Source organism: Pongo abelii, chromosome 16 (assembly GCF_028885655.2).
Source record: "Pongo abelii isolate AG06213 chromosome 16, NHGRI_mPonAbe1-v2.0_pri, whole genome shotgun sequence".
NCBI lineage: Eukaryota > Metazoa > Chordata > Mammalia > Primates > Hominidae > Pongo > Pongo abelii.
The window spans coordinates 35,132,559-35,158,526 of record NC_072001.2 but is presented as its reverse complement, the minus strand read 5'-3'; the positions used below and the strand labels follow the sequence as shown (position 1 = coordinate 35,158,526).

Below are 25,968 nucleotides of genomic sequence, written 5' to 3'. Positions count from 1 at the left end.
ATACTTTGAAACAATTTAATGATTTATTACATTACAGTAGCATCACACCAGCAGTCAATAATGCCTCTCTAGGGAAAAATCTTTCAGTATTTCCATGACACATTCTGTTCACAAGAATTCATAAATTGGTAAAATTCATTCTAAGAAAACTTGGCAAATAAAGCTTTGGACTGGAATTGCCATTTCATTCTCTGCTTTTCCTTCCCACCGTTTCTTTCTTTTACACTACAGTATTCATATTTTAAAATGTTTTAACTTATTTCAGAACATTAAGATAGCAGTTACATTTTTTAATAGTTATATTATTTTAAAATGACTCTTCAAGATAAAGTTTTACAGAAAATATATTATGGATAGGGCTGATTTACATTTTCAAATTTTCTAAAAATCAGCTTTGGTTTTAGAGCTGATATTTTTTCATTTCTGGAAAATCTATCAGGTTTAATCAAATACTTTTAAAATGATTATTATATACTGCAATCTTCAGGTGTTCTGGTTCTTCCTACAGAAACTCAAATGTATTCAGCGGAACTCACATTTTAAAATTCTATGTTTCTGATGAACTCTAACATTCCAATGTTGCCTTCTAAGCAAACTGAAAGCTGCCTTATACTGAATGAGGAAGAGCACAAATACTTGGCTGAATGGGGTATCGCAAAAGACGGCATGCACTTTGAAGAAAGACTTAAGTTATTGTCATACAGTTTCCATTCTTTTTAGCTTTTTCTTAAATATATGACAAATACCTACACAAAGAGTGGTATTTCAGTCAATATAGTAAATTTATTTTCCAGACTGACCTTCAGCTTAAATATGCCAGTGTGTGATTTAATCCATAGGCACCTGATGAACACATTGTTGTCAGATTGGTTACTGATGCTAAACGCTATCTGAAGGTCATTCGTAGTCACTGATGTTTATCAGGGTAAAGTGAAGTGATTTCAATGATAAAAGTATCTTTGAAATAATTTATCAATGTATTAGATAAACCCAGTTTCAGAATGATAAAAGAAAAAATGTTAGACCAAATAATGTGGCTAATTAACAGTGGTCCGATTTCTAGCACATGGGTTTAAAATGCTCTTAAAGTAACTGTCTTTAAACTGAACACAAAGAATGCAAAAGCAGCAAGTTCAGAAAATAAAAGGCAAGAACAGGACTTTAAGTGCATTTTAAACCCACGGGCTAGAAATCGTACCACTGTTAATTAGCCACATTATTTGGTCTAACATTTTTTCTTTATCATTCTGAAACTGGGTTTATCTAATACATTGATACATTCATAAAATTTGGAAGAGTCAGTTGAAGTCACAAGGACCGAATATTTGCCCTCTTTCAGTGAATGCCGGCAAATCTGTTATTCCATCGGTAAAATCGTATTGCTGCTCTCCTGTTAATGTCATAGAAGTATCATGAGGATGCCAAATGCTAAATATGGAGATGGTCTAGTAACTAGAAATCCCCACACCAGGGAGCACACATACATATCTCCCTACATCCTAATAATGTGATGTGTTCTGGAATACAGACATTAAAACTTCATGAAGTTTTCCCAAGCATCAAGTTATGATTTAGGCAATATATGACTGAAATGCATTCATTCATCATGCGTAGGCACAATCACATGAATATTGCACTAAATATGTCCCTGACTGAAACAGAGAGGTACAAAAACATATTTCACTCTTTGTAAAGAAGTCTGTGAGAAAATATAACTGTGTGACGGTATAGACACGTTTCCTGATAATACATTGACATTCACAAACAGTAGATTGCACTGCAGTTTGGAAACATTTTAAGTTTCATAAACTTCTCCTTGATTTTCAAACATAGTATAATACTGTGTACTAAAATTCCTTTTTGTTTCAACTAAGCACTCTCACATATATTAGTTTATAATAATGTTTCTATTATTTTTTAAAGTGTTTTCCATTCAAGGAAAAGAAGTAAATTCCTATGTCAGAGTAACCAAGGTGGTTGAAGAATAGGTATTAGCCAGAGACGTCTAGATGGTAAAATCAATCTTCAAGCCTCAAAGAAGCTCCATGAACAGAGAGGAATGCCAGGCACCACACAGCTTTCCTTCACTCTAATTCATTCTTGACTAGAGCCTGTATGCCTGTTCCAGGGACATTTGAACTCGTAAAGGATTCTTATGATCTTCACTAAATACATTAAGAAGAACGCCCACCAGCGCCCTTTTGTGAACTGAGGCATGTAGTCATGTGATTAAAACAGGGAACATGAACTCTGACTTTAAAATGTATTGTAGATACAAATGCTCTAAGCTAGGAAAGGTTTTCCACATCCACAGTCAACGATGGGAACCTTTCATTCCTCAGAAATAAGCCCTTTTTAGGTCATCAAAAAAGAGTACAACTGCTGCAGCTCCTGATGCAATATCTTCATGAGCCCAGAGCACATACAAATCCTAAGGGAACCACCATAATACAGCGCTAATTCTTGGCACTGGAACAGATGAAACACACTCTGTCCTGCACATACCTGCCAGAGGAGGCCACTTTCCTCTTCTGTGAGATTTAAAAAGCTCCCCCAAAAGGTTATTACTCCCATCACCAACACACAGAAAATGGAGGAAAGGCTGTTTCCAGTTCTCAGCCTTTAAACAACTCTAAATGTCAGTACTCATAGTGGCATATTACAAAGTAATAAACAGTGCACACTTGGGGGCAAACTACATATTGAGCTAATGAAGAGCTCACTGTGATTAAGATTAGATCAAACAACAGTAGAACATAGGCAAATTTTGTCTCAATTCTGTAGTGAATATACATGCTGCAATAACATTAAAGAAGCATGGCAGCCTATTCCAAACCAACGAGAACAATTTTCTGCAAAGAGTGGGTCTTTGTGTGTTTGATCTCCCACCACATAAGGGCAAACTCGATATGCATGCTAATGACCTACAATTATGAAATTAAAAAAGAAAAATGCTAAAGGATGCCAGAGTGAACATCAGTGAGAGCCACAGAGACCCACTCTCTTTTAACTTTTTACAAATAAACTTAAACTATAAATTAGAAACACAAATAATCATGAGTGACTCTAACATTCAAATGAAGTAAATGTATTGTGTAGGAGATTAACCCCATAACTTGGTTTCTTATTTAAAAATTTCTTGAGCAGCTCTTTGATGACAGTGATGTTTATCTCCTTCTTCTCAGCAGCCAAGCCCAGCAAAAGAATGGCACACAGCAGTTGCTGCCCAAGCCTGGGTGCTCCTGGTGGTCCTGCACGATTGGCTGTGTGGTAGGGTTGTCATAGAGAGGACCCTCCCTGGCCTCTCCTTGAGCAGAGGAGGTGAGGCTCACTTCACAAAGATCTTTGGAGAGAGGGAGGCGGGGATCTGAGCACAGTGGGAGAACCCCTCTTCCTGCCTGCCCACCCCGCCTGAGGGCTCTACTCACCACCCTGCTTGTCTGCAGCCCCAAGTTCCTGGGGGGCTGGGGCTCCTGGACCAGGCTCATCAGCAGGGTTCTGGGCAGCAGCCAGGAATTTTCTGTGACCATTGTTGTAGTTGCTATAAGCCGCAATACCATCTGCTGCAGCTCCAGCAGCTTCACCTGGAGGGAGGGGTGCTCAGCTGTCATGCCACTGCCTGCACCCACCCTCACACCCACCCCCACCCCCACCCCCACAGAGATGTTGCACACCCTACCTTCATCTCCTCCCTGTCCTGGGCCAGCCTGATGATGTCCTCCTCCCAGTGCCGCATCTTTGGCACTGCCCCCTGGCTCTGTTAAAACGTGATGGATTTTCCTGCAAGAAGACAGGGCTCAGATGCTGGGGTCCCTCTGACGGCCCTGCAGCTCCCCCTGTGGTGCCCTGGCCTCCCACTCACTGATGGCATCTCTCTCGCCAGTAGTGGATGAAGCGAAGTTCTTGTTTGTTCACCAGCTCACTCAGGTCTGCCTTCTCCTCCAGGTGGTCCATAAAGCCGCTCTGGAGCCAAAATATTGCGGTCACATCTCGGCAGCGACCTGCCCTCAGGTGGCATTTTCAAGTCATGGAGAAGGTGGAGGTGAGTCCTGGCATGGGCCAGCTTCTCCATGACTTCCTGCAGGGCCCAGTGGGTCTCCCCACTCACAGACTTGCCCCCAGTCCCTGGGGCTGGGACCACTGCCTCTGGCTCCTTCAGGGCAGGGGACACCGGGTGAGCCAGGCACTGGCAGCACACCCTCTGCTTTTTCACCTGCTCTTGTAACCGTGCTTGCTCCTCCTGGACACTGGCTCCAGTGGACTTGAAAATCGCCACCTGAGGGCAAGACATGAGCATTCTTGTAGGGGCATACACACAGCAAATGGGGCAGAGAGGTGGAGTGCAGCCCCTTCCCTTGGGGCCTCAGAGAGTACACATTTGTTACGGGTGAAATGGTGTCTGACCACTGGCTCCCAGAAGGGGTGAGGGTCCAGAGAAACCAGAATGCAGGGAAACTAAGAGCATAAAGGGGTCTTGGAGGGACCACAGAGGAAGGTGGCAAAATGGGTGCAGGGGGAGTCAGGCTCACCATGGCCTCCCTGCCCTCCAGGTCCTCTGAGATGCTTGGCATGGGCCAAGGTGCCTCCTCCTCCTCACTGTCCAGATGTCCTCCTCCATCTCCTGTGGGGGGTGGCCAGAGGGGTCTTCAGACAACCCAACAAGGGAGGTACTGTGGGCCCACCTCTGCCTCCACCCTCACTGTGTAACCCTGAGCCAGCCCCTCCCCAGAGAGGAATGAGCTGCTCTTCTTTATTTGTACTTTTAAGAATCAAAATCTTGCTATTCCACCCAGGCACACTCCCACTACTGGTCGATGTGGGAGTTCTGACCTGCTCTCTTTCTGACCTGGGCCAGTTCAGCCATCCTTAGGCAACTTGGTGGCCCCCTGCTCACAGGAGGTCAACACACTGATGCCGAACTTAGTGCAGGCACCCGGTCGGCATAATGACCAGCTGTTCTAAAGGTCTCTTCCAACTCCTCAATCCTATGCTGCTAACAGTCCCCCCTTCCTCCTGGGGCTCTCTCCTCTTCCTCTGAGCGGTCTCCCGTACCTTCCCCAGGGAGAGCCATGAGGCTCAGCTGGGTTGTTAGCTGCTGGTTCTGCTGGCTGGTAGCTTCCAGGTGCTCCTAAGGGGACAGGAAAGAGTGAGAAGGGATGGAGTTTGCCAGGTCATCCCCTTCACGGCCCTGTCCTCCACAGCTCCCTCCCCTGGGTCTCCTGCAACTTTTGGCAGGCCATCTCGGCCACCGCTTTGCCCCAAGCTTCCTGCTGCTGCAGCTGGTTCATGAGCTGGGTCTGCTGCAGTCACTGCCTGGGCAGCGCCTCCTTCTCAGAGGTCAGCTGCTGATAGGCGGCCACCTGCTGCTGATAGGTGGCCACGTACTGCTGCAGGTGACCCAGGTAATGGTCTGGCTGCTGCTGCAGACTCTGAGCCTCTTGGCTCTTCAGCTCCACCTGCAGGAAGATCCTGGGCGTGAGAGCACGTGGTGGCTGGTTTCCAGATTCTGGGCCCATTAGTGGGGTAGTGAGGGCACTGTGGGGCTCTGTCCCCTGCCCAGGCCCCTGGCCCCTTGCTCGAGGCCTAAGTGACTGCCTCCCTTTCCTAGAACCCCATGCCTCCTTCCCCAGCCTCAAATCTCATACCCTCTTCTCATTTAATCCTCAGCACCTCTGTAAGGAAAATGCTAACTTCCCTTTGAAGTTAAAGAAACAGACTTTGAGATGAAAAGTACTTGAATGGTGACCAGTGGAACCAGGCTGGAATCCAGTTTTAATCTAAGGAGTCTTTTTGTTTTGTTTTGAGACAAGAGTGTCACTCTGTGGCCCAGGCTGGAGTGCAGTGGTGCAATCTCAGCTCACTGCAACCTCCACCCCCTGAGCTCAAGCGATTCTCATGCCTCAGCCTCCTGAGTAGGTGGAATTACAGGCATGTGCCACAATGCCCTGCTAATATTTATTTTATTTTTTTGTAATTTTAGTAGACATGAGGTTTTACCATGTTGGCCAGGCTGATCTCAAACTCCCGACCTCAAGTGATTCTCCTGCCTCAGTCTCCCAAAGTGCTGGGATTATAGGCATGAGCCACTGCACCTGGCATAAGGAGCCTGTTATACCACCGTCTCTTCCCCTGTGATTGGGGGCTCCATGCCTCTAGCTGGGATGATGATGTCCAGACCTGAGAGGAGCCCAGGGCTACCCACCTCTAAAAGTCAGAGGGCAGGAAGCAAGAAACAGTCACAGTACTGCTCTGGAGAGTGCTGGGGTCACCTGCCCCCAGGCTGGAGCTGCCCCTGGCTTGGCACCTCCCCTCCCCAGAGGCTGCTGCCCGCCTCACAGCCCTTCTTGGATGGGGTGGAGGTTTCTGTCTCCTTCACCTCACCAAGCTTCTCCTGTAGCTCCTTTACTTGCTGCTTCAACTGCAGTGTGCTGTTGTGCTCATTGTTCTGGACATAGAGAAGCAATCAGCAGCCACCCACTGCAGCTGGAGACCCCAGAACTTGGTGTCTGCCTCCCATGGCACCAGGAAGGGTGGAGGCAGGTTAGAAAAATCATCCCCTCTGTCCCACAGCCACCTGGCTCACGGGTGCCCTTAGAAGTAACATTTCACATGAGGGCTACACTGCCCCATTTTAGAGGTGGGGAAACAAAGGCCCGGAGGGCTAGGGAGGAGGGCAGGCTCCCCCGGTGGGGCAACGCACCAGCTCCTCAAAGATGCTCTGTGGCTTGGCCAGCTGCTGAAGCCTCTCCTGCTGCTCCTCAAGCCTCTCCTCCTGCTTCCGAAGTCTCTCTTCCTGCACCTGAATCCTCTCTTCTTGTCCCCGGTTCAGGAGGCTTATGCGCTGATTGTTTTTGACTTGGGCCTGGAGCTCTCCTGCCACTCTCTCTAGTTCCTTCCTCAGGTGCTGCAGCTCCACCTTGGAGGACATTGCTGGGGGCTCTGGGGGCTCTGGGGGCAGGGGTTCAGCTGAGAAAGGAAGCAGATAATAAGGGCCTCTGGATTCTCAAAAAAACAAAACAAAACAAAAACCCTCCTCTTGGTGCACAGCTCCTCTCAGACTCCCCAAACTTGGCCTCACTGCTTATGATTCCACGCACCGGGATGGTAGCCAGTCTTCCAAACCAGTTTCAAAAAAAGAGCACTGCGGGTGACTGACAGTGGGCCCTCCTTGCTGATGGGGACACTGAGACACTGAGACTTATTGAGATGACAAGACTTGCCATCTCCTGGCACAGACCTCTTTCCCTCTGCCTCAAAGCCCTTGCATCCACCTACCTCCCTGGGGCATTCTAAGCCACCCTCACAGCCCTCTGATGCCAATCCTGCTCCCAGGTCATGCCAGCCCCATCTTACCCATCTGGTTTTTCAGTTTGGACAAGCTCCTCTCCAGCTTTTCTATCCGACGCATATCATTCTTCTTTTCATTCTTTAATGTGCAAACCTGCCGAAAGCACAAGGGGAAAGGGCCCTGGAGAGAGGGGCTGGTGGCTGGACAGGCTGCCATCTCCCTCTCTGACCCCACCTCCACAAAGCCCAGACCCATGACCACCTCTGGCTGTACTATTGCCATTTTAAAGATGCCCAGAAAGATCCAGTGACCTATCTAAGGTGGGGGTGCTGAAGGGTCAGATCTCACCTCCTGCGACATTTTTCTCATCCTCTGCTGCCACCGGGCCCTCTCTCCTTTTAGATGTTGCACACACTCGTCTCTTTCTAATTGGGCTTGTTTAAATGACTCCTTCAACTGCAAGAATGGGCACAGAAGTTAGGAAGGGCTGTCACTGGTCCTCTCCTGCTCCTGGCCACCTGGGGTCATCTTCCTTCCACATCCATCCCTCAGAAAACCTCACCTGTGTCACCTGCGCTTTCAGCAGTGCCTGCTCCTGGATGGAGTGCTCTAACTTCCACTCCATACGTGCTTTACTGTGGCTGGAAAACTGGATGGTGAAGAGTGACCAGTTTCAATCTGGTGAGCCCGGGCCATTCCACACAGTGCCCCTTAAAAGGGCTAGGGCTAGGCCCAATATACAACTTGCTCAGTAAAGATCAAGGCATTTCCAAGCCCGTGGTCTGGTTTTTAAAAGAACTCAGTAAAGTTGGAAGGGACAGGGAATGAGATTGAATTTATAGCTGGCTAACAGAGGCCCAGAGAGATCAGATAATATTGCTATTGTTATTACTGTTATTATTACCACTGTTTGAACCTTTGTGGAATGCTTCACCAGGTACAGTGCTAACAATCCCGTTTAATCCTCACAACCACCATAGGAGACAGTTACTATGATTACCTCTTCTGTATAGATGAAAAAACATGGAGTATTTGAGGTTAAGTGCTTGCCTGAGTTCACTTAGGCAGAGCTGGGATATAAACACCCAGGTCTATCCAATTCTCTAAGCCCATTTTTCTTGCTGGGGATGGGGGCACAGATAGGAGGGGGAAAATTAATCTTTTGTTCACTTTTTGAAAGGATGATACATTCGCATAGTCCAAAACTCAGAAGGTACAGAAGGGAAGTATCTCCCAGCCAACTTGTTGCTCTCTCCTGAATTTTTTATGAATGCTTGCAGACATGTTTTATGTATATTATCATAGTATGTACACAAACACACACATGCACACATTTCCTCTTTCTATAGAAATGGTAACATACTAGAAGTACTCTTCTGTACCTTCACAGTACAAGTACCCAATACCCCACCTAGGACTTGCCCAAGACCACAGCCAGGTAAGGGCGGGGCAGGCACTTGGCCTCCAAGCTCTGCGTCCAGTGCTCACTCCACACAGTGCCCCTCAACTCACCCACAGCAGCTGACTCAGCCCCAAGCTGCCACTAAAAACCTTTTAAAAAAGCAGCAAGAAATGGCCATGCTGCCTTCTGGGCAGGACACTCCATCCTGCAGAAGGGACCTTTAGGCTCACTCCTCCATCTGTGAAGCCAGGCTCCCAGGGGATGGGGCAGGTGGTTGGACTCACCTGGTTTGCCTTCTTCTTCTGTGTGGCGGTGACAGCAGAGAGAGCCTGCTCTAACTCTCTTTTACGCTGCAATGAATGTTGCAGGTGGATAGCCAGATCCTTTGACTCTTCTGTAATGAGAGAGTTGAGATGGGTCCCAAAGGACTCCCCCTGAAGACCTGTCAAAGTGCCAGGTTGAAGGATGACAGGGTGCCCAGATTCTCACCTTCAAAGTATCTGAGAGAACGTTTCATGTGGTACAGGTGTGTATTTAGCTTCCCTTTCTGTATGTTCAATGTCTGGATTTGAACCTTTGGGAGAAAAGCCAAGCAAGTGCTGAAAGAGAAGGAAAGAAACATTCTCCGGAGGACAGGAGGAAACTTCACACCCTCCACTCACCTCTAGCTCCCTTTTGGCTTTCTGTTTCTTGTTGTTTGCTTTCTTTTCCTGTAGGAAGAGGAAGACAGAGCTCTCACCAGGGAGAGGCAGAGATGGCACAGCAAGAGACGTGCACCCAGAATGTCACCAATGCCCCAGGACAGGCCCACCCATGGGACCAGGTTATCAGGGGCCCTGTGGGGATGGGGTGGAATCTGAGGAGTGAGCCTTCTTCCCCAGGCTGGGAGTAGGTGAGACGAGACTGGGGCCTCTATGTCTGAGTGCCCCCCAAACCCTGCAGTCATCTCGTGAGCAAACAAAGAAATCATGTTACTTCTTCCAGCTGATGTTCCACTTGTTTCTTCTGTTGTTTCTGTGGGGAAAGTCAAATTAAGGTGATGGAGGGTGGCCCCCTCAACTCTATTCCCCAGACCAGGAAGCGGTAGGCAGGGGCCAGGAATGGATTTTCAAGGCAAAGTTCTCAGACATAATGGGAACACGAACTGGTAAACTCTCCTCAAGCTCCCAAGGACAGAGGATTTGGGTCTTTGTTGGCTTTTGCCCACAGCCACAGAACTCAAAGTCTGAATCTGGAATCTCTTGAGAGGACAGCAACATAAACCTCTAGAGACGGAGTTTCAGAAAGGCCCCTCCTTCTGGCAGCTTGTGATTTAGAAAAGTGGGTTCATTCAATAAACATGTACTGAGCACGTACAGGCCAGGTATGGTTCTTCACAGCAGATATAGGATGGAAAAGGACAGACAGGAGCCCTTGGCCCTGAGGTTTCCTTTCTAGTGGGCCTTTAAATCTCAGACTCAAGAGCTAACAGAGACCTTTGATACTCACTACCTCCTCGGAAACACGAGCCTAAAAAGGAGAGGTGGCTTGTTGAGAATCAAAGAGCAAATTAGGGACTGAGTCATGGCAGAAATACAGGGCCCCTGATAACCAGTCAGGCTAGCAATTCCCCGAGAGGCAACAACCCCAGGGCTTGTGTAGCAAGGACTCGAGCACGGGTGTCTGGAGAGGAGAGAGTTGGCAAAGAGGGCAGCAAAAGAAGAGCCATGCTGCATGCTCTGGGGTCCCTCCAGGTGAGGCCTGGGCGCCCCAGCTCCCTATTTGTCCTGGGCACCAGGGGCCCCCAGCCCCTTTCTTCAGGGCCCCAAGGGGAAACTGGAGCCCAGGATTGGCAGTGTGGAATCAGGGGACCCCACTGGACTCTTACCAAAGATTTGATGGTGTTCTTCAGTTGACTGATTTTTACGGACCTTGAATCCAGAACTACTGCTAGTTCTTGGCATGGGCTCTGAGGCACATGCAGAGAGGAAGAGGTGGAGGAGGAGTTGGGGGAGAGGTAGAGAGAATAATCATTAGGGCTGGGGTGTGTGTGGGCTGTCTCAGCTGGCAGAGGGGCACCCAGTCCCACCTGGAGGAGGAGGTCGGAGGGTTGACCTGAAGGGTCACAGCACCTGTGCCCAGAGCCTCTTACCTCCAGATCCTTCAGGGTAGCAGATGATGTAGGGCCTTCCCTGTGGAAATCTCTTGCTGACTACAAGAGATGAGAGCGCATATGGAGATGTTCTGTCCCCCACAGTGTCTGAGTCCTCTGACTTCCTTTCTTCCCCATCAACTGGCAACATTTTCTTTTCTGCCTGTCTTGGATCCTTTGTCCCATAACTCCTTTATGCTAACTTCTCTCATGGTTCTTATCTCCCCACCATCCCATCCTGGGGCCCTTTCAGTGATTCCTGATGGCAAGTGACTGTTCTCATTGTCCTGGCTTCCCCTTGAGACTGGGGATGAGGAAACTCAAACAGCAATGACCATATCCTGGGTGTCCTGAGTGTTTACAGCAGGCCATGTACTAGGGATTAACATAAAAACAACAATAACAAATCTCATTTAAACTTCACAAGTGGAAGTCAAACAGTATCACCTCTGTTATACAGATGTGAAAAGAGAGGCCCAATTAGGTCAAGCATCTTGCCCTAAATCATAGCCCTAGCAGAGCAGATGGAGAGGCAGGATTCAAACCCAGAATTCCTTTTTTTCTTTTTTTTGAGACAGAGTCTTGCTCTGTCACCAGGCTGGAGTGCAGTGGCACAATCTTGGCTACTGGAAGCTCCACCTCCCAGGTTCACACCATTCTCTTGCCTCAGCCTTCTGAGTAGCTGGGACTACAGGCACATGCCACCATGCTTGGCTAATTTTTTTGTATTTTTAGTAGAGACAGGGTTTCACCGTGTTAACCAGGATGGTCTGGATCTCCTGACCTCATGATCTGCCTGCCTTGGCCTCCCAAATTTCTAGGATTACAGGCATGGGCCACCACACCCAGCTAAAGCCAGAATTCTTAACCAGTACCCAGCAGTCCATCTACAATCTTAACAATTACCCTCTATTGCCCCTTGGCCCCCCTGTCCCCAGAAGCCTGGCCAGCCAAGACTCACATCCCCAGGTGACTGGCAACCACCAGAAGTGGCTGTCTCAGGGATACTGCCATTTGTTTTCCTGTTCCTGTTCACTCCTGCTGGAACTCTAGGGCTGTTTTTCTGCCAATATTCTTTTAACTGTTGGAAAGAAGAGCAGTAATACTCATGAGAACTGTCAGCCCCTACAGCCACATCCTCCTTTACAGTTTTTACAAAATACACTTACACACCATCTGATTTAATGACGCCAACAACAGTACAAGGTGTTGTCACACTCACTTAGTGACTGAGAGGGATTGATATCATGGCTAGAAAAAAAAAAGAAAAAGGCAATACTGGAACTTTGAAACTCAGTCTTCTGACTCCAAGCTCTGAGGTTTTGCCAAGAATCAGCAGCTGCCAGGGACCAAACCCAGAGGCGGAGGTAGAAAAGTAAACGTTAAGTAGGCAGGAACTGTATGCCATGTGGTTTAGAGTCATACATCCTCACACATCTGTTAGTGTGAAGAAGTGCACCAGTACCCCTCAAACTTTTATATCAATGTGTCCTCATGGCAGAAGGCAGCCTTTCTCTTAAATCAGAATTTATCAGAAAGAGGACAACCCAAGCCTCATTTCAGAGAGAAGTCTGGTATGCTCTTAGAAACCTAAGTGACTGTCATCCCTAAGTACATTCATGTTTTTTCTCTTGATCTCAAGAGAATCAAGGGAAACTGATGCTTCAGAAAGATGTCCCACATTTATCCTGTGGCACTCAAAGTACCCAAGGTTGAGATAATATGAGGAAGATTCAAGGTGTCAAGTTCAGTTTCCCAAGATCTATTCCACAGAAGATGAGCGAATCTCACTTCAGAGACCACTGACTGAAGGGCAGTCTGGTCCCAGAACCATGGAGAATGAGAATATGAGGTGGAGAACTCAGAAAAAAATGTTAAAATCTCTCTGGAAAGTAGAAGCCTGGGAGAAAACCAAACCAAACCCATTCTCTCATTGCCACCCAGAGATACTGTCAACGTTTTGAGTTCACGGGGGAAGTGTAGGATTTTCCCACCATCAACATCTGTAAGGGAGTGAGGCAGCCTGAAACCGCTTGCTCCTAGGTCCCAGTCTCCATTCCCCTTCCAGCTGGAAATTTGTGCTGTGACCAGAGGAACCAGAAATGGGGTGAGAATGCTTAGGGGACTGGGTCATAAGATCAAAGGCCAGTCTTGCAGTAATGACAGTTACAGGTGGACTGTGACATCACTACATTCCACTCCTCCTGGTGGGGGGAGGGACCATGTCAGCACCATGTCCAAGTCTCCGCTCCATGATGGGGGAGGGAAGTACAGGGTTGGGACCCAGCTCCTTGGAGATGCCAGCACAAAGAACCCAGGGAGGTCGACCTTGAGGCAACAGGAGGGGAGGGCAGAGTCTGCAGCAGGGAGTCCCAGCAGTCACCAGACCAAAGGGGGTAGGGCCTGGATCCTTGGAGATGAGAGTCCAAAGAGCCCAGGGAGATCAAGCTTGGGGCAGCAGGAGATGAAGGCCCAGTAATGGAGTGGGAAGCCCCAAGAGTCACCCACCCAATTCACCCTGGGGTGATTGGTGAGGGCAAGGACTGGGCTGTTTGCTGAAGGGGTGGGGCTGACTGACAAAACTTTGGTGGGGGTAGCCCAGAGGCACCGGGGTTGGGGGGCCCAGTCCAGTGTGCTTCAGGAGTTGTATGGACTCTGGCAGGGGTCTTGTCATCAGAGGGGATCTGTGGCTGGTTTGAGGGGCTATGACCTAGTGCGTTTTTACCTTTTTCTTGGCTGCCGCCAATTTGTTCTGTTGAGTTTCTTCTGCCATCGCAGGGTGGGTAGGGAGGCAGGGTTGGGGCCACGTCAGCGAAATCCCAGTGAGCACTAATCAACACCTCCAGTCACCTACCAGGCAGCTGTGTGACTGAGCCAGAGGAGGCGTAACCAGGGCCCCAGTAGAATGTGGAATAGGGGTGTGGCCTTAATGCTCCAAGCCCATTGGTCAATGAGAAAGATGAAAGGGAAAGGGGGTGTGGCCAGACAGCAGTGTGTCCAGAGGGAACTGTGGCTCACAAGGAAAGCTGCCCATGCAACCGCTGTCCCCACCCACTCTAAGAGAGGGGAGAGGCCTCCCACTCTGGAAGAGAAGAGGGGCCGGCTTTTGCTTTAAAAGCTTTCAAACTTTAAAAAATATATGTGTGTATACTTTATATATATGTGTGTCCGTGTGTGTGTATCTATGTTTTTCTCCATAGCTGTCTTCATTATCCAGCTTCTATGCAAGGTCTATGATTTTGGCCTACAGTTTTCATCTTTGATTACAGTACAAAAATTACCAGTATTACCTTAACTGAGATACAGATCCTATAAAAATGGAAAACCCATAGCATGCTTGATGATTAATGAGGCAGACTATATTATCCAACATTCTAATAAGATAAAATAATCACAATGATTTCTCTTTTTTGGAAAAATGTTTCTCTTATTCTCCTACGTTTTTGTTAAGATTTTTTTTCTTAAACATGTCTAATATCTGTAAAAACACAAAGCTTTTGGGCTGGGTGCAGTGGCTCATGCCTGTAATTCTGGGACTTTGAGAGCCCAAGGTGGGTGGATCATGAGGTCAGGAGATCGAGACCATCCTGGCTAACGCAGTGAAACCCCATCTGTACTAAAAATACAAAAATGTCCGGACATGGTGGCAGACACCTGTAGTCTCAGCTACTTGGGAGGCTAAGGCAGGAGAATGACATGAACCCCCGAGGTGGAGCTTGCAGTGAGCCAAGATCATGCCACTGCACTCCAGCCTGGGCTACAGAGCAAGACTCTATCTCAATAAATAAATAAATAAATTCATTAATTAATTAAAATAAAAAATTAATAGTAAGAGCAATGTGAACAAAAGATGCAACGAAATAATTTAGAAAGTACAAACTATTAAAAAGTAGATTTTAAAACTTGTGCAATGAAGTCAAACAGCACCCAACGAAAACGTATACCCTTACATATTTGTTTAAAAAGCAATTTAAATTACATTGATCCACTAAACTAGGAAAAGCAAAACAAACAAAAAGGGGGAAATAATTAAGACATAAGGAAAAAGTAAAAAAGAAAAACCACTAGATTTAAAAAATAAAACTAAAGGAGAATTCTTTCAAAAGACTGAGATTAAAACAGTCAAGCCTCTGATAAGTAATCAAGATAAAGAAAACTTTGAAGAGAAAAAGGCATATAGCCACATGTGAATATGATGCAAAAAGTGAAAACTTTGCACATCTTTACAACACCTTAGAAGTATGGATGACATGTTCATTTTTTTTTTTTTCTCAGACAGAGTCTCGCTCTGTCACCCACGCTGGAGTGCAGTGGCACGACAAGCTCCACCTCCCGGGTTCACGCCACTCTCCTGCCTCAACCTCCCGAGTAGCTGGGGCTACAGGTGCCCGCCACCACGCCTGGCTAATTTTTTGTATTTTGGCTTAGTAGAGATGGGGCATCACCATGTTAGCCAGGATGGTCTCGATTTCCTGCCCTCGTGATCCACCAGCCTCGGCCTCCCAAAGTGCTGGGATTACAGGCATGAGCCATCGCACCCGGCCAAAGTGTTCATTTTTTTTTTTTTAAGAATCTGCAGTTATGAAAACTCACTGAAGTAGTGGAAAATCTGGGGACCAATACGCAGAAGAAGGAAAAAGACAAAGACTCATCCTCCATATTGGATACTTATTTAAACCAGAATTTGTCAGCCTCAGCAATATTGATATATTGGGCCAGATAATTCTTTGTGGAGGGTTCTCCTGGTGTGTTGTCGGACATTTAGTAACATTCCCTCTACCCACAGAATGCCAATAAGACCTCCCGACCATGACCAGTTGTGACCACAAAAATGTCTCCAGATATTTCCAAACGTCCCATAGGAGGCAAAATACTCCTGCCATTGAAAATTACTGTGTAAACCAGATCTACATCCTAGATCTTAGAAAAAAGATGTAAAGCTTCCCAACTCAGCCCTGCATACCCTTGATACTGAAATGAAATAACAGCCTTAAAGGAAGCAAACAAAACTATAATCTTATTTAATACAGAAGTAAAAATGCAAAAATAAAATATTACCATAGCCATTCTAACAGTGTTTACTATAGGAATGCAAAGATAATTCAAAATTAGGAAAACTTCATCAGGCAATTCACAAATTATATTTCTACATATAATTGAAGGCACAATCATGACAAACAAAGTAGCTCTATATGCATTAGGTCCATGATCTATTCAGTGAAAAACACAAGTTGCAGATGTCTTACAGAAGGAAAACTTAACACTGAACACATATTTTCACCATTTACTCTTTGTCCTGAGGCTCCAATAGAAATACAGTGAAGAATAAACATTGTATGAGCACACAATTACAAAAAAGGAATGGGGTTACCAACAGAAGAGAATTCATCTTCATTAGACAATGACAGTAAATGGAAAATGGTTAATTCATGGAGCAAAGCAAACAAAGGTGGAGGTCAGGAGGATACTGAGAACAACGAGGCTAATTTGTCCCACAGCAACCTGGAAATGATCTAGACTCAGACACGAGGTACCCCCGAGAGTGGGACTGATAGGCAAGACTGAAAACAGAGATTAACCAAAAGCCCAGACAGAGAACACGTTTTCCAGGCCCTGAAACACACTGCTGGCCCCATCTCCTTAAACAGACCCCAAGCAAACATATCTACCTCAGGCAAGAGAATGTAGATTTTACATCCAGAGGAATGGAGTAGTTCCAGCCATCATTTATGATTGCACCAGGAGATAAGATAGAGGGATGGAGGATAACAATTAGGAATCAGCATACATTCCTCCTAAAAGCTATCAGTTGACAAGTCTTTGCCACAAAGAACTCCCAATCAATTTTTATTTATTTTTACTTTTATTTTTATTTATTTATTTTTTTGAGACAGGGTCTTGCTCTTTCACCCAGGCTGGAATGCAGGAATGCAGTGGCATGATCACAGCTCACTGCAGCCTCAATCTCCTGGGCTCAAGCAATCCTCCTGCCTCAGCCTCCCAAGTAGCTGAGACTGCAGATGGGTGTCACCACACTTAGCTATTTTTTTTTTTGGTAAAGATGGGGTCCCACTATGTTGCCCAAACTAGTATTGAGCTCCTGGGCTCAAGAGATCCTCCCACTTCGGTCTCCCAAAGCACTGAGATTATAGGTGTGAGTCACCACACCCCACCTCCCAGTCTTTTAGTACCTCTCTCAAATATGAATGAACAAATAAAAAATGAAAAAAAGACTACAGGTCAGGCACGGTGGCTCATGTCTGTAATCCCAGCACTTTGGGAGGCTGAGGTGGGTGGATCACCTGAGGTTGGGAGTTCCAGACCAGACTGACCAACATGGAGAAATCCCATCTCTACTAAAAATACACAAATTAGCTGGGCATGGTAGCACATGCCTGTAATCTCAGCTACTTGGGAGGCTGAGGCAGGAGAACTGCTTGAACCTGGGAGGCAGAGGTTGTGGTGAGCCGAGATCACATCATTGTACTCCAGCCTAGGCAACAAGAACAAAACTGGGTCTCAAAAAAAAAAAAAAAAAAAGACTACAAATGATAAGCAACATAGAATAGATATTTAAGGAAAGGCTTTAAAAAGAAAAATAAGACCAGAATAAACTAAGAAAAAAATTATTAAAGAACAAAGAGATGCCAGGGAGAAGACAGAGTATCAAAATCACTTCATAAGGACACTTGTGAATATATTACATGTATAAAACAAAACAGAATATGAATAAGAAATAATCAGAGAAGAAAAAGTTCTTAGAACTCATGCTTCATCTTGGGAGTTGGTCGCCAATGAGCCATACCTCCTGTCATCATGTCCTTAGACAGGCCCATCCATAGTCAATCTGGGTTGGCCCCAACACTCACTTTAACCTATAGCATGTCGTAGAAATGACACTGGAGCTGTTCCAGGTCTAAGCCTTAAGAACCTCTGGCAGCTTCATTTCTGTGCTTCTGGAAGCCAAACATAAGAATTGACTACCCTCTTGGAGAAAGAAAAGCCACATGAAGAGACCCGAGACGATGAGATGTTATGCAGAGAGAAAGGCCACATCAAGAAACACCAAGACAGTCCCTGACACTGTCTAACTGCACAGTGAGAGCTGCCAAATGAGACCAGAAGAAAAACTGTCCAGCTAGCCCCAGTTAATCCATACAGTAGTGACAGATAGACAGATGTGTAGTTTTATGCCATTAAGTTTTGAGAAAATTGGTTAAGCAACAATAAATAACCAAAACAAAACTTAAAGTTATTACAGTCCAAATAAAATTTCCTGAAAGTCAAAAGATAAGAAAATATTCCAGAACTTTAAATTTAAAAAAAAATTAGAAATAACTTGAAATACAAGACTCAAGACATGAGGTCCAAAATCCAATTAATAGACACTTCAAAATGAACAAATAAAATGGAAAAGAGAAAGTTAACACCAAAAATATGACAAGATTCAAGACTCCAACTTTGAAAGAGCCTATCCATAGGCCTGTTCATTTGGTGTACCCAGCACAATGAATGAAAAAAGACCCACACTAAGTACATTGTTGTGCTATTTCAGCTCACCAAGGAAAGGACAAATTCCTAAAAGCTTCCAGGGAGAAAGTCATGCATAAACAAGTGAAACTCAGGATGGCATGAGGTTTCACCACCACGACTGGTTAGAAGACAAAAGCACAGACTTTGAAATTCTAAGGTAAAATTATCCTCAACCTAGAAATACATAATCAAGCAAACTATCAATCAAGTGTGAGGATAGAATATGAGAGACGTGAATACTTATGGGGATGTGGTATGCAGCAGGCACTGTTCTAAATGGTTTACATGTACCAAACCAATTAAGAAACTTAAAGTACACACACCACACACACACACACACACACACACACACACAGTTCTTCCTGCTAATCACTTTACAATGAAACAACCAAGTAGCTAACCCAGAGCCCACAAAGGCAGAGTAAAAATTCTAACACTTGGTAAAATAAAAATGCACATATACCCTGTGACCTAAAAAAAAAATGCTTAAGTATTCAAAGACAGACAGCAATTACAGCTACTGAGAACATCATTGTAAGCAAACTGAGGCAGAGAAAACAAAGGTGCTAATGAGGGTTTGAACCACCTAACCTGCGGAAACCAACTGGATGCTTTCCTAGGTTCCGAGCTGGCATTGTCTTTCAGAATGATCTAGAAGAGGTCACATGACACTGTTACAAAGGATCTGGAGAAAGGGACCCTTGCTTTATCACTCCGGTGCTCCAGTCATGCTTCATATTTTCACTTCTTACACTCTTTCACATGAAGTCAATTTGCAGACTTCCATCAAGCACTTAGGTAGCTTTTTGTAATGTTCATGACAAGTTCTGGATGTTATCTCTGCACTTTTGACAAATTCTTAGCAGTTAACTTACAAGGCAGTTAACATTTTTGTTCAAACACAGTATAGCTAGAACAGGGTCATATACTCAATAAAACAAATATTTACCAAGCATTCATTGAGTGGAAGATAAAATGCACAAAGCATAATTATAAAATATTCTCCCCTGCCACGATACAACAAAATTTTTAAAGGCTTACGGAATATAGCATAACATGACCAAAGCAAAAACAGTAAGGACTAAAGAAGGGAGGAAGGGAAAATATCAGCATGAACTGAATATGACCCAGAAGAGGCTTGATGGTCAGACATGTAAAGATGTTTTGGGTAGGGTTAAGGGGTGGAAGTCAGGGGCACAGGTCAGAGGCACATTCTACAAGGGAAAAACAGCTGATACAGAAGCCTGAAAGGTAAAGTGGGCAGAGCACCTGTACAGGACTCTTACCTGCCGCAGAAAGGTTACAATGCACCTTACCAGAACACAGCAGCACACAGCCAGGCCTGGGGCAGAGGGATCACTCAAACAGCACCAGAGGCTGCATTCCTACTTTTCTTCTGTCAACAAGTCCATTTTCATTGTTAGTTTCTCCTTCAACACAAACATAAAAACAATTGGCTGAACACACGGGAACAAGGAAAATCTGACTGAAGAATGAGACATTAAAACTTAAGGGCCTTGGGTCCTGGTGCGGTGGCTCATGCCTGGAATCCCAGCACTTTGGGAGGCAGAGGTGGGTCATTTGAGGTCAGGAGTTCAAGACTAGTCTGGCCAACACGGTGAAACCCCGTCTCTACTAAAAACACAAAAGTTAGCCAGGTGTGGTGGTGGGCACCTGTAATTTCAGCTACTTGGGAGGCTGAGGCAGGAGAATTGCTTTAACCAGTGGACTGTCAAGAGAGGTAGGCTGCAGTGAACTGAGATCGCACCACTGCACTCCAGCCTGGGTTACACAGTGAGACTCTGTCTCAAAAAAAAAAAAAAAAAGTCATGGTCATGGTAAAAAACCTATGGCTTTGGAAGGCTTTCTCGGTAATGTCCTAGAATTAAGGTTAAGCCTACGTTTCATGGTAACTGAACAGGAAACCAGCCTGACCAACATCCTTCTGCCAAGTGGCTTGCTCTCAGCTCCTCTTGGTTGGGCCTTGGGCAGCCAGACTGTCTGGTTTTAATCCTTGCTCTGCCACCTGTGACCTTGGACAAGTTACCTACCTTCAGTTACCTCATCTACAAGATGCAGATATTAATAATACCCTCTTTTTAATTTATTCAGAGGATTAAAAGAGTTAATAAAAAGTAAAAAATAAAAAGACTTGGTAAGCATAGGCACAGAGGAAAAAAAAAGTAAAAATAAATAATTAAATAAAAAGACCAGTGCCTAGCACATAAAAGTTCATCAGGAATTAATTCTATAATATGAACTCAATTTTGCAAAACTTCAAAGTACATATAACTTTTAACTTACTAGGGTATACATACCAATAATAAATTTACAATGGTAGACATGTTTGCCTACTGGAAATACAACAAAGACTAAACAAGCAGATACTAAATCATTAAGCAGTTATGAGTTAGTATCTTTAATTTTCTTATACTTCTATATTTTCTATAGATCATCTTTGTAACAAGAAGAAAACAAACCAAATGAAAATGAAATGAATTCTCTCAAAAAGAATTAAGTCAAGACACGAAGAAGGCTGACAAAGTAATATAAAATATATCTTATGGTTTATGTAAAATTCTTAATAAAATACCTTCTTTCCTCCAAGCTGCACTCTGGCTTTGCCTTTGAGTCAGGTGGCTTTTCTTTGCATGATGACTGGTTCTGTCGAGTAGGCACTGCTTCAGCCCTACAGGAAGAACAAAACATCTCTGGAACACAGCAGCATTCCTGATTCCCACTTGAGAAGGCCTAACAAAATGGCATATGCCTCAACAGCAGCCCATCAGTGTTAAAAAGTCTGGAGTCAAGGGGAAAAAGTAAAATTGGACCATTTCCAGAATCGCACAAAAAGCAACAAACTGATGTTCTAAGTGCCCAACGTGAGCAAATTAGAACCTTAAATAAAGGTCACTCTTAATGCCTATCCCAGCATAGATTCAGTACCAAGAACAGCATCATTTTACTGGTTTACCTTTTTCATTCTTGAAAGTAGGAGCTATGAAAAAAAAAACACTAAAATTTCTCCAAGAGAACCTTCTACTTTCTATCTAACTTACATAATCAAAACACTCTATGGAGGTTGAAAATTGAGTATTATAAGAAAATAATCAACTGTTCTGTGAGAAGTTCAATACATAATGCTCCTCCACCCAATACATACCTTAAAAAGAAAAAAGGAAACATACAAAATTATCTCGAGAATTATTCCTGCTTAAACAATTTCTATGTGCCATTACTAAGAAAGTAGACACACAGTAAAGATGAGAAGAGAACATGCAAACATGAACATACTTGTTAGGGATATAGGACTATGGGTAATTTAAAAATTTTCATGGTATTACTCTCATGTAATTGCTCTGAAATTCTAGTCAGTTGTTTGAAATGGCTCTTAGAACAGAATACTTTGACATTTTTATGATGTCAAAAACTAAGAACTTAGCTCTAAATATTCCAAAGAATAGGGGCAGAAGAACCCCTTTCCTTAAATGGCATTTGAGTATTCTTTACAACTCAAACTTTCTCTCCCATCCTGTGATGGCCAAGAGTTTTTCCTCTGACAATGGCATTGACCTTACCCTATCCAAAATATGAACATCTGCATGGTTTCCTGGTTCAAATTGTTTTTATCCATTCTGTCGTGAGCATCAAATGGTTCAGACCAGGCAGCACCTCTCTGGGACTCCTCAAGTCCTTTCTAGATCTGAAAGACTATTCTCTGAACAAAAAACAACTTCTGGGGGTGTACCAAATCTCCCATTAGAAAATTATTTAGATCCATATGTTTTAACTTTTTAACTCTTTCTCAAACAAAATAATTTCATTTCTCCTTTACTGTTATTTTAAATTTCAAAATACACAGATAGTATGTCTAAAATAAAATCAAGGGAATGACAGTTGTAGAACACAAACTGTGGTAATTTTGAAAACACAAAAGCTAAGACCACTAATTAGGTCTATGTGGACACCAAGTCCACCACAACCTGTTCTGTCCTCCGGGGCTCTGCCCACACCTTTCCCTTGCCTGAGATTCCTTCTGCTTCCTACCCTTCCAAATGCTGTATTTCCCCCTGGAAGACTTACCAAGACCACTCTAGCCTGCACATCTTCCATTCCAGCTAACCAAAGGCATCCTCGGGTTGACTAAACCAAATTATTTTGCAGAGAAGGCATCTAAAAACTTCTACTGTAGACTATTCACCTTAATAACTGTTATTGTGACATTATTCAATAATAAAATGAGGGAAAGAAGTCCTCTTCAATCCCTTATCCTGGAGAATCTAAGCAAGTGTCTTTCTCACTTGCTTTGCCCAAACCCTGGGACCTTTCAAAGTAGAAGTTTAATGGAAGGGAAAGAAAATCTAAAAGAAAAACTCTCCAAAAAATTAAACTTGGGCAAAGAATCCTGGGATTAAAAATGTTTATTCTTTGTGTATTTGATTTCTGAAACATAGAAATCTATCACCCACTCCTTAAATCTGCCACCGGGCTAAGAGAGTGTTGTATGGAATATGCACTCACTGACTTAACAGAATTAGAACATCCAGGCACTCGGTGAGATTTTGCTTCCACAACCGCTCAAAATCTAGTCATTAGTTAATGAGTTAACACCACACCTGATCTTCAAATTTTGGAAATGCTGACGGTAGACAGGGACTTGTTTTGGGAAAGGAAGTACACAGTAGACATTGTTACCCATGACCCAACCACCACCACCTTTCCTTTAAAGTACCCCACTCTTCCTTTAAGGTTGCAGAGTCTCAGAAAGTGGGAAGAAAGGAAGTTTTTGCATTTTCGGGTCAAAACAAAGTACATTTGTGCAACCACATAATGCCCATGCAAAGGTTTGTTGAAATCTAAACACAAGACAGAAGTAGTTCTAGCACCTCCACCAAAAGTAAGGTAGGTAAACTTTTCCTTAATGTACACTTTCAGCAGCATCAACACCTAAAAGTGGTTGACTTTACTACTGTACTAAATTAAATTACATTCATTTTGTCAACATGTGTTCCAAATTCATACTGATCTTTGTCTCCAAGGGGTTCCTGCTGAATATTGAGACAGTTGAAGATTACTAGGGGAAAAAATTCTTAATAATTGAAGTTAGGGTCATCTAAGGATAATATGCCACATATACAGACACAGCCATATTTTCAACTTTAAAAAAGTTCAGTTGTCCAAGTTGTACATCAAACACTCTCCTAAGCTTAGCATCTTCAGGCATTTGATTTATAATCTCTGTAAAGAAAAACCAGTCACAGAATGCCACATTTGGTATGATTCTATTTATATGAAATGCCCAGGATAGGCAAACCTACAGAGATAGAAATTAGATTAGAGGTTGCCAGGATCAACAGTGGGGAAGACGGGTACAGGGAGTGACTGCTAGTGGGTACAGGGTTTCTTTTTGGGGAGATGAAAATGTTCTGAAATTAGGGAGTGATAATGTCTGCAGAACTCTGAATATACTAAAAACCACTGAACTGTACACTTGAAGGGTGAGGCTTATTATATAAAAACCGTATCACAATAAAGCTCTTAGTTTAAAAAATGTTTGTCTATGTCAAGAAACAAAGAAATAGGGTCATAGCTAGAACATATGGGATATAAAATATGGGAACAAAACTGCTTAATAATCTATCTAGACTTACACAATGCTTAGTCTTTATCCTGACTAAAATCACGAGCTTTGTGTTTTATCGATATTTCACATTTTTTACTTCTTCTAAGTCAGCCAGTAATTCCTCCTTCTCACTTAATAGTTGACTACAAAGACCAAGCCATTTTGATTCTGCCGCTAATGAGCTTTCACATTTCTTTCCTCCTTCCATCCCCATGACTACCAGACCAATGTAGGTTCTCCTCACTTCACTCTAAGACGACAGTGTGGCCCTCAAACACTGTCACACTCTTCAAGGCTCTGTGAGGACAATGTGACTCATATTCTCTTCTGCTGTCACCAGATTTATTCTAAGACAGTTTCTTTACTGTTCCTCCCATTTCTCCACCAGTTACACAGAAAGATGACTATCCAGACATTGTGTCATGTGCCTGTGGTCCCAGCTACTCAGGAGGCTGAGGTGGCAGGAGCACTTGAGAATGTGAGATTCAGACTGCAGTGAGACATGATCATGCCACCGCACTCCAGCCTGGGCAACACAGTGAGATTGTCTCAATAAATAAATAAATAAATAAATAAATAAATAAATAAATAAATGTGGTCTATCCATGCAACAGAATATTATAAAATTATCAGCCTTAAAAAAGAAAGAAGCCCTGTCACATGCTACAATATAGATGAACCTTGAAAACATCATACTAATAGAAATCAGCCAGTCACACAAAGACAAATAGTGTATGATTTCTCTTACCTTAGGTTCGATATTAGTCAAACTCATAGAAACAGAAAATAGAACGGTTGTTTCCAGAAGCCAGGGGATAGAGAAATGGGGAGTTGTTGTATAGTGGCTATAGTTTCAGTTCTCCAAGAGAAGCAAGTTCTAGAAACTTGTTACTCAACAACATGTATATACTTAACACTACTGCACCGTATACATACACATGGTTAATATGGTAAATTTTATGTTGTGTGTTATTATCATAATGTTTTTAAAAGAAGGGGCTTGTGTTTCCCTTCGTTGTGATCACTCATTTTTCACTTCAGCATTTTGAACTTCAGATTTCCTGTAGCTGTTTTACTGAGCCCTGGAATTACCAGCTCAGAATGTCTCCACCACCTTGTAACCTTGTAGGCAGACACTTTTCAGCATCTTATTGGGCTCCGTGTGCTTGATGCTTAAAGTGACATGGGGACATGCCACTTGCTGAGAGGCAAAGAAAGGCAAAAGGTGATTGCTTTCCTGGCATCGATGAAGGCAGAGAGAAGGGATCTTGGAGGCACAGATGTTAAGCCATAAGCAATAACAAGAGTTGCCAAAAAGAGAACTAACCACTCTCCTGGTAACATTTGCAGGTGTTTTTCACAGGGCCAGTGGATTTCACAATGTGAGTGCTGTCCAGCACCAAAGGGAATGGCCAACAGGCATGGAGGAGCAGCCTGCAGCATCCAGCACCCAGGAGGATGGCCAGCACACATGGAGCAGCTTGCAGTGTCCAGCACCCAGTAGGATGGCCAGGAGGCATGGAGCAGCCTGCCTGTCCCAGGAAAGCAGGAGTCACCGGACACAACTGGACCCCAGTAGGCATGTACATTAGTTTCCTGTGGCTATTAGAGCAAATTACCAAAAAGTTGGTGAATCAAAACAACAGAAATTTATCTTCTCACAGTTTTGGATATCAGAAGTCCAAAGTCAGTATCACTGGGCTGAAGTCTAGGTATCAGCAGAGCCAGTGCTCTCAGAGGCTGAGGGGAAAATCCATTCTCTGACTTTCCCAGCTTCTGGTGGCTGCTGGCATTCATTGGCTTGCAGCTGCACCACTCCTGGCTCTGCCTCCTTGGTCACAGGGCCTCCTTCTCTTCTGTCTGAAGTTAAATCTCCTTTATCTCCCTCTTATAAGGATATATGTGCCAGGATTTAATGCCCACAGAGACAATCCAGGATAATCTCTCCTCAAGATCCTTAACTTAATCATACCTGAAAATATGCTTTTTCC

General features: G+C 44.2%; 1 protein-coding gene across 6 annotated transcripts; it reads right to left on the bottom strand.

The window, feature by feature from the left end:
* Position 1: 1 nt before the first annotated feature.
* Positions 2 to 14,290, bottom strand: LOC129050449 (golgin subfamily A member 8M-like). 6 transcript variants are annotated; one of them, XM_054532528.2, is made up of 20 exons: positions 13,547 to 13,654; positions 11,783 to 11,902; positions 10,822 to 10,881; positions 10,558 to 10,638; positions 9,666 to 9,704; positions 9,353 to 9,400; positions 9,180 to 9,264; positions 8,975 to 9,084; positions 7,851 to 7,937; positions 7,637 to 7,744; positions 7,354 to 7,441; positions 6,701 to 6,966; positions 6,377 to 6,445; positions 5,053 to 5,128; positions 4,530 to 4,621; positions 4,214 to 4,276; positions 3,863 to 3,963; positions 3,680 to 3,780; positions 3,429 to 3,584; positions 2 to 3,343 (listed from the first exon to the last, which is right to left on the bottom strand). In XM_054532528.2, exons 1-20 carry the CDS (start codon positions 13,592 to 13,594, stop codon positions 3,168 to 3,170), a joined length of 1,974 nt encoding a protein of 657 aa, XP_054388503.1. In that variant the 5' UTR covers positions 13,595 to 13,654; the 3' UTR covers positions 2 to 3,167. The 6 variants fall into 6 exon arrangements, with proteins under 6 accessions (XP_054388503.1, XP_054388497.1, XP_054388498.1 ...); XM_054532522.2 differs by lacking the exon at positions 6,377 to 6,445 and having other exon boundaries at positions 3,881 to 3,963; positions 13,547 to 14,288; XM_054532523.2 differs by lacking the exon at positions 6,377 to 6,445 and having other exon boundaries at positions 12,816 to 14,285.
* Positions 14,291 to 25,968: the final 11,678 nt, after the last annotated feature.

Bases quoted from the DNA above. Each gene is read 5' to 3' on its own strand.
- LOC129050449 (XM_054532528.2), bottom strand. From the start codon at position 13,594: ATGGCAGAAGAAACTCAACAGAACAAATTGGCGGCAGCCAAGAAAAAG. The intron at 7,745-7,850 runs GTGAGGTTTTCT...CCATTCTTGCAG, and splicing joins TGAAAGCGCAGGTGACACAG to TTGAAGGAGTCATTTAAACA. The intron at 4,622-5,052 runs GTACGGGAGACC...CACCCCCCACAG, and splicing joins CATGGCTCTCCCTGGGGAAG to GAGATGGAGGAGGACATCTG.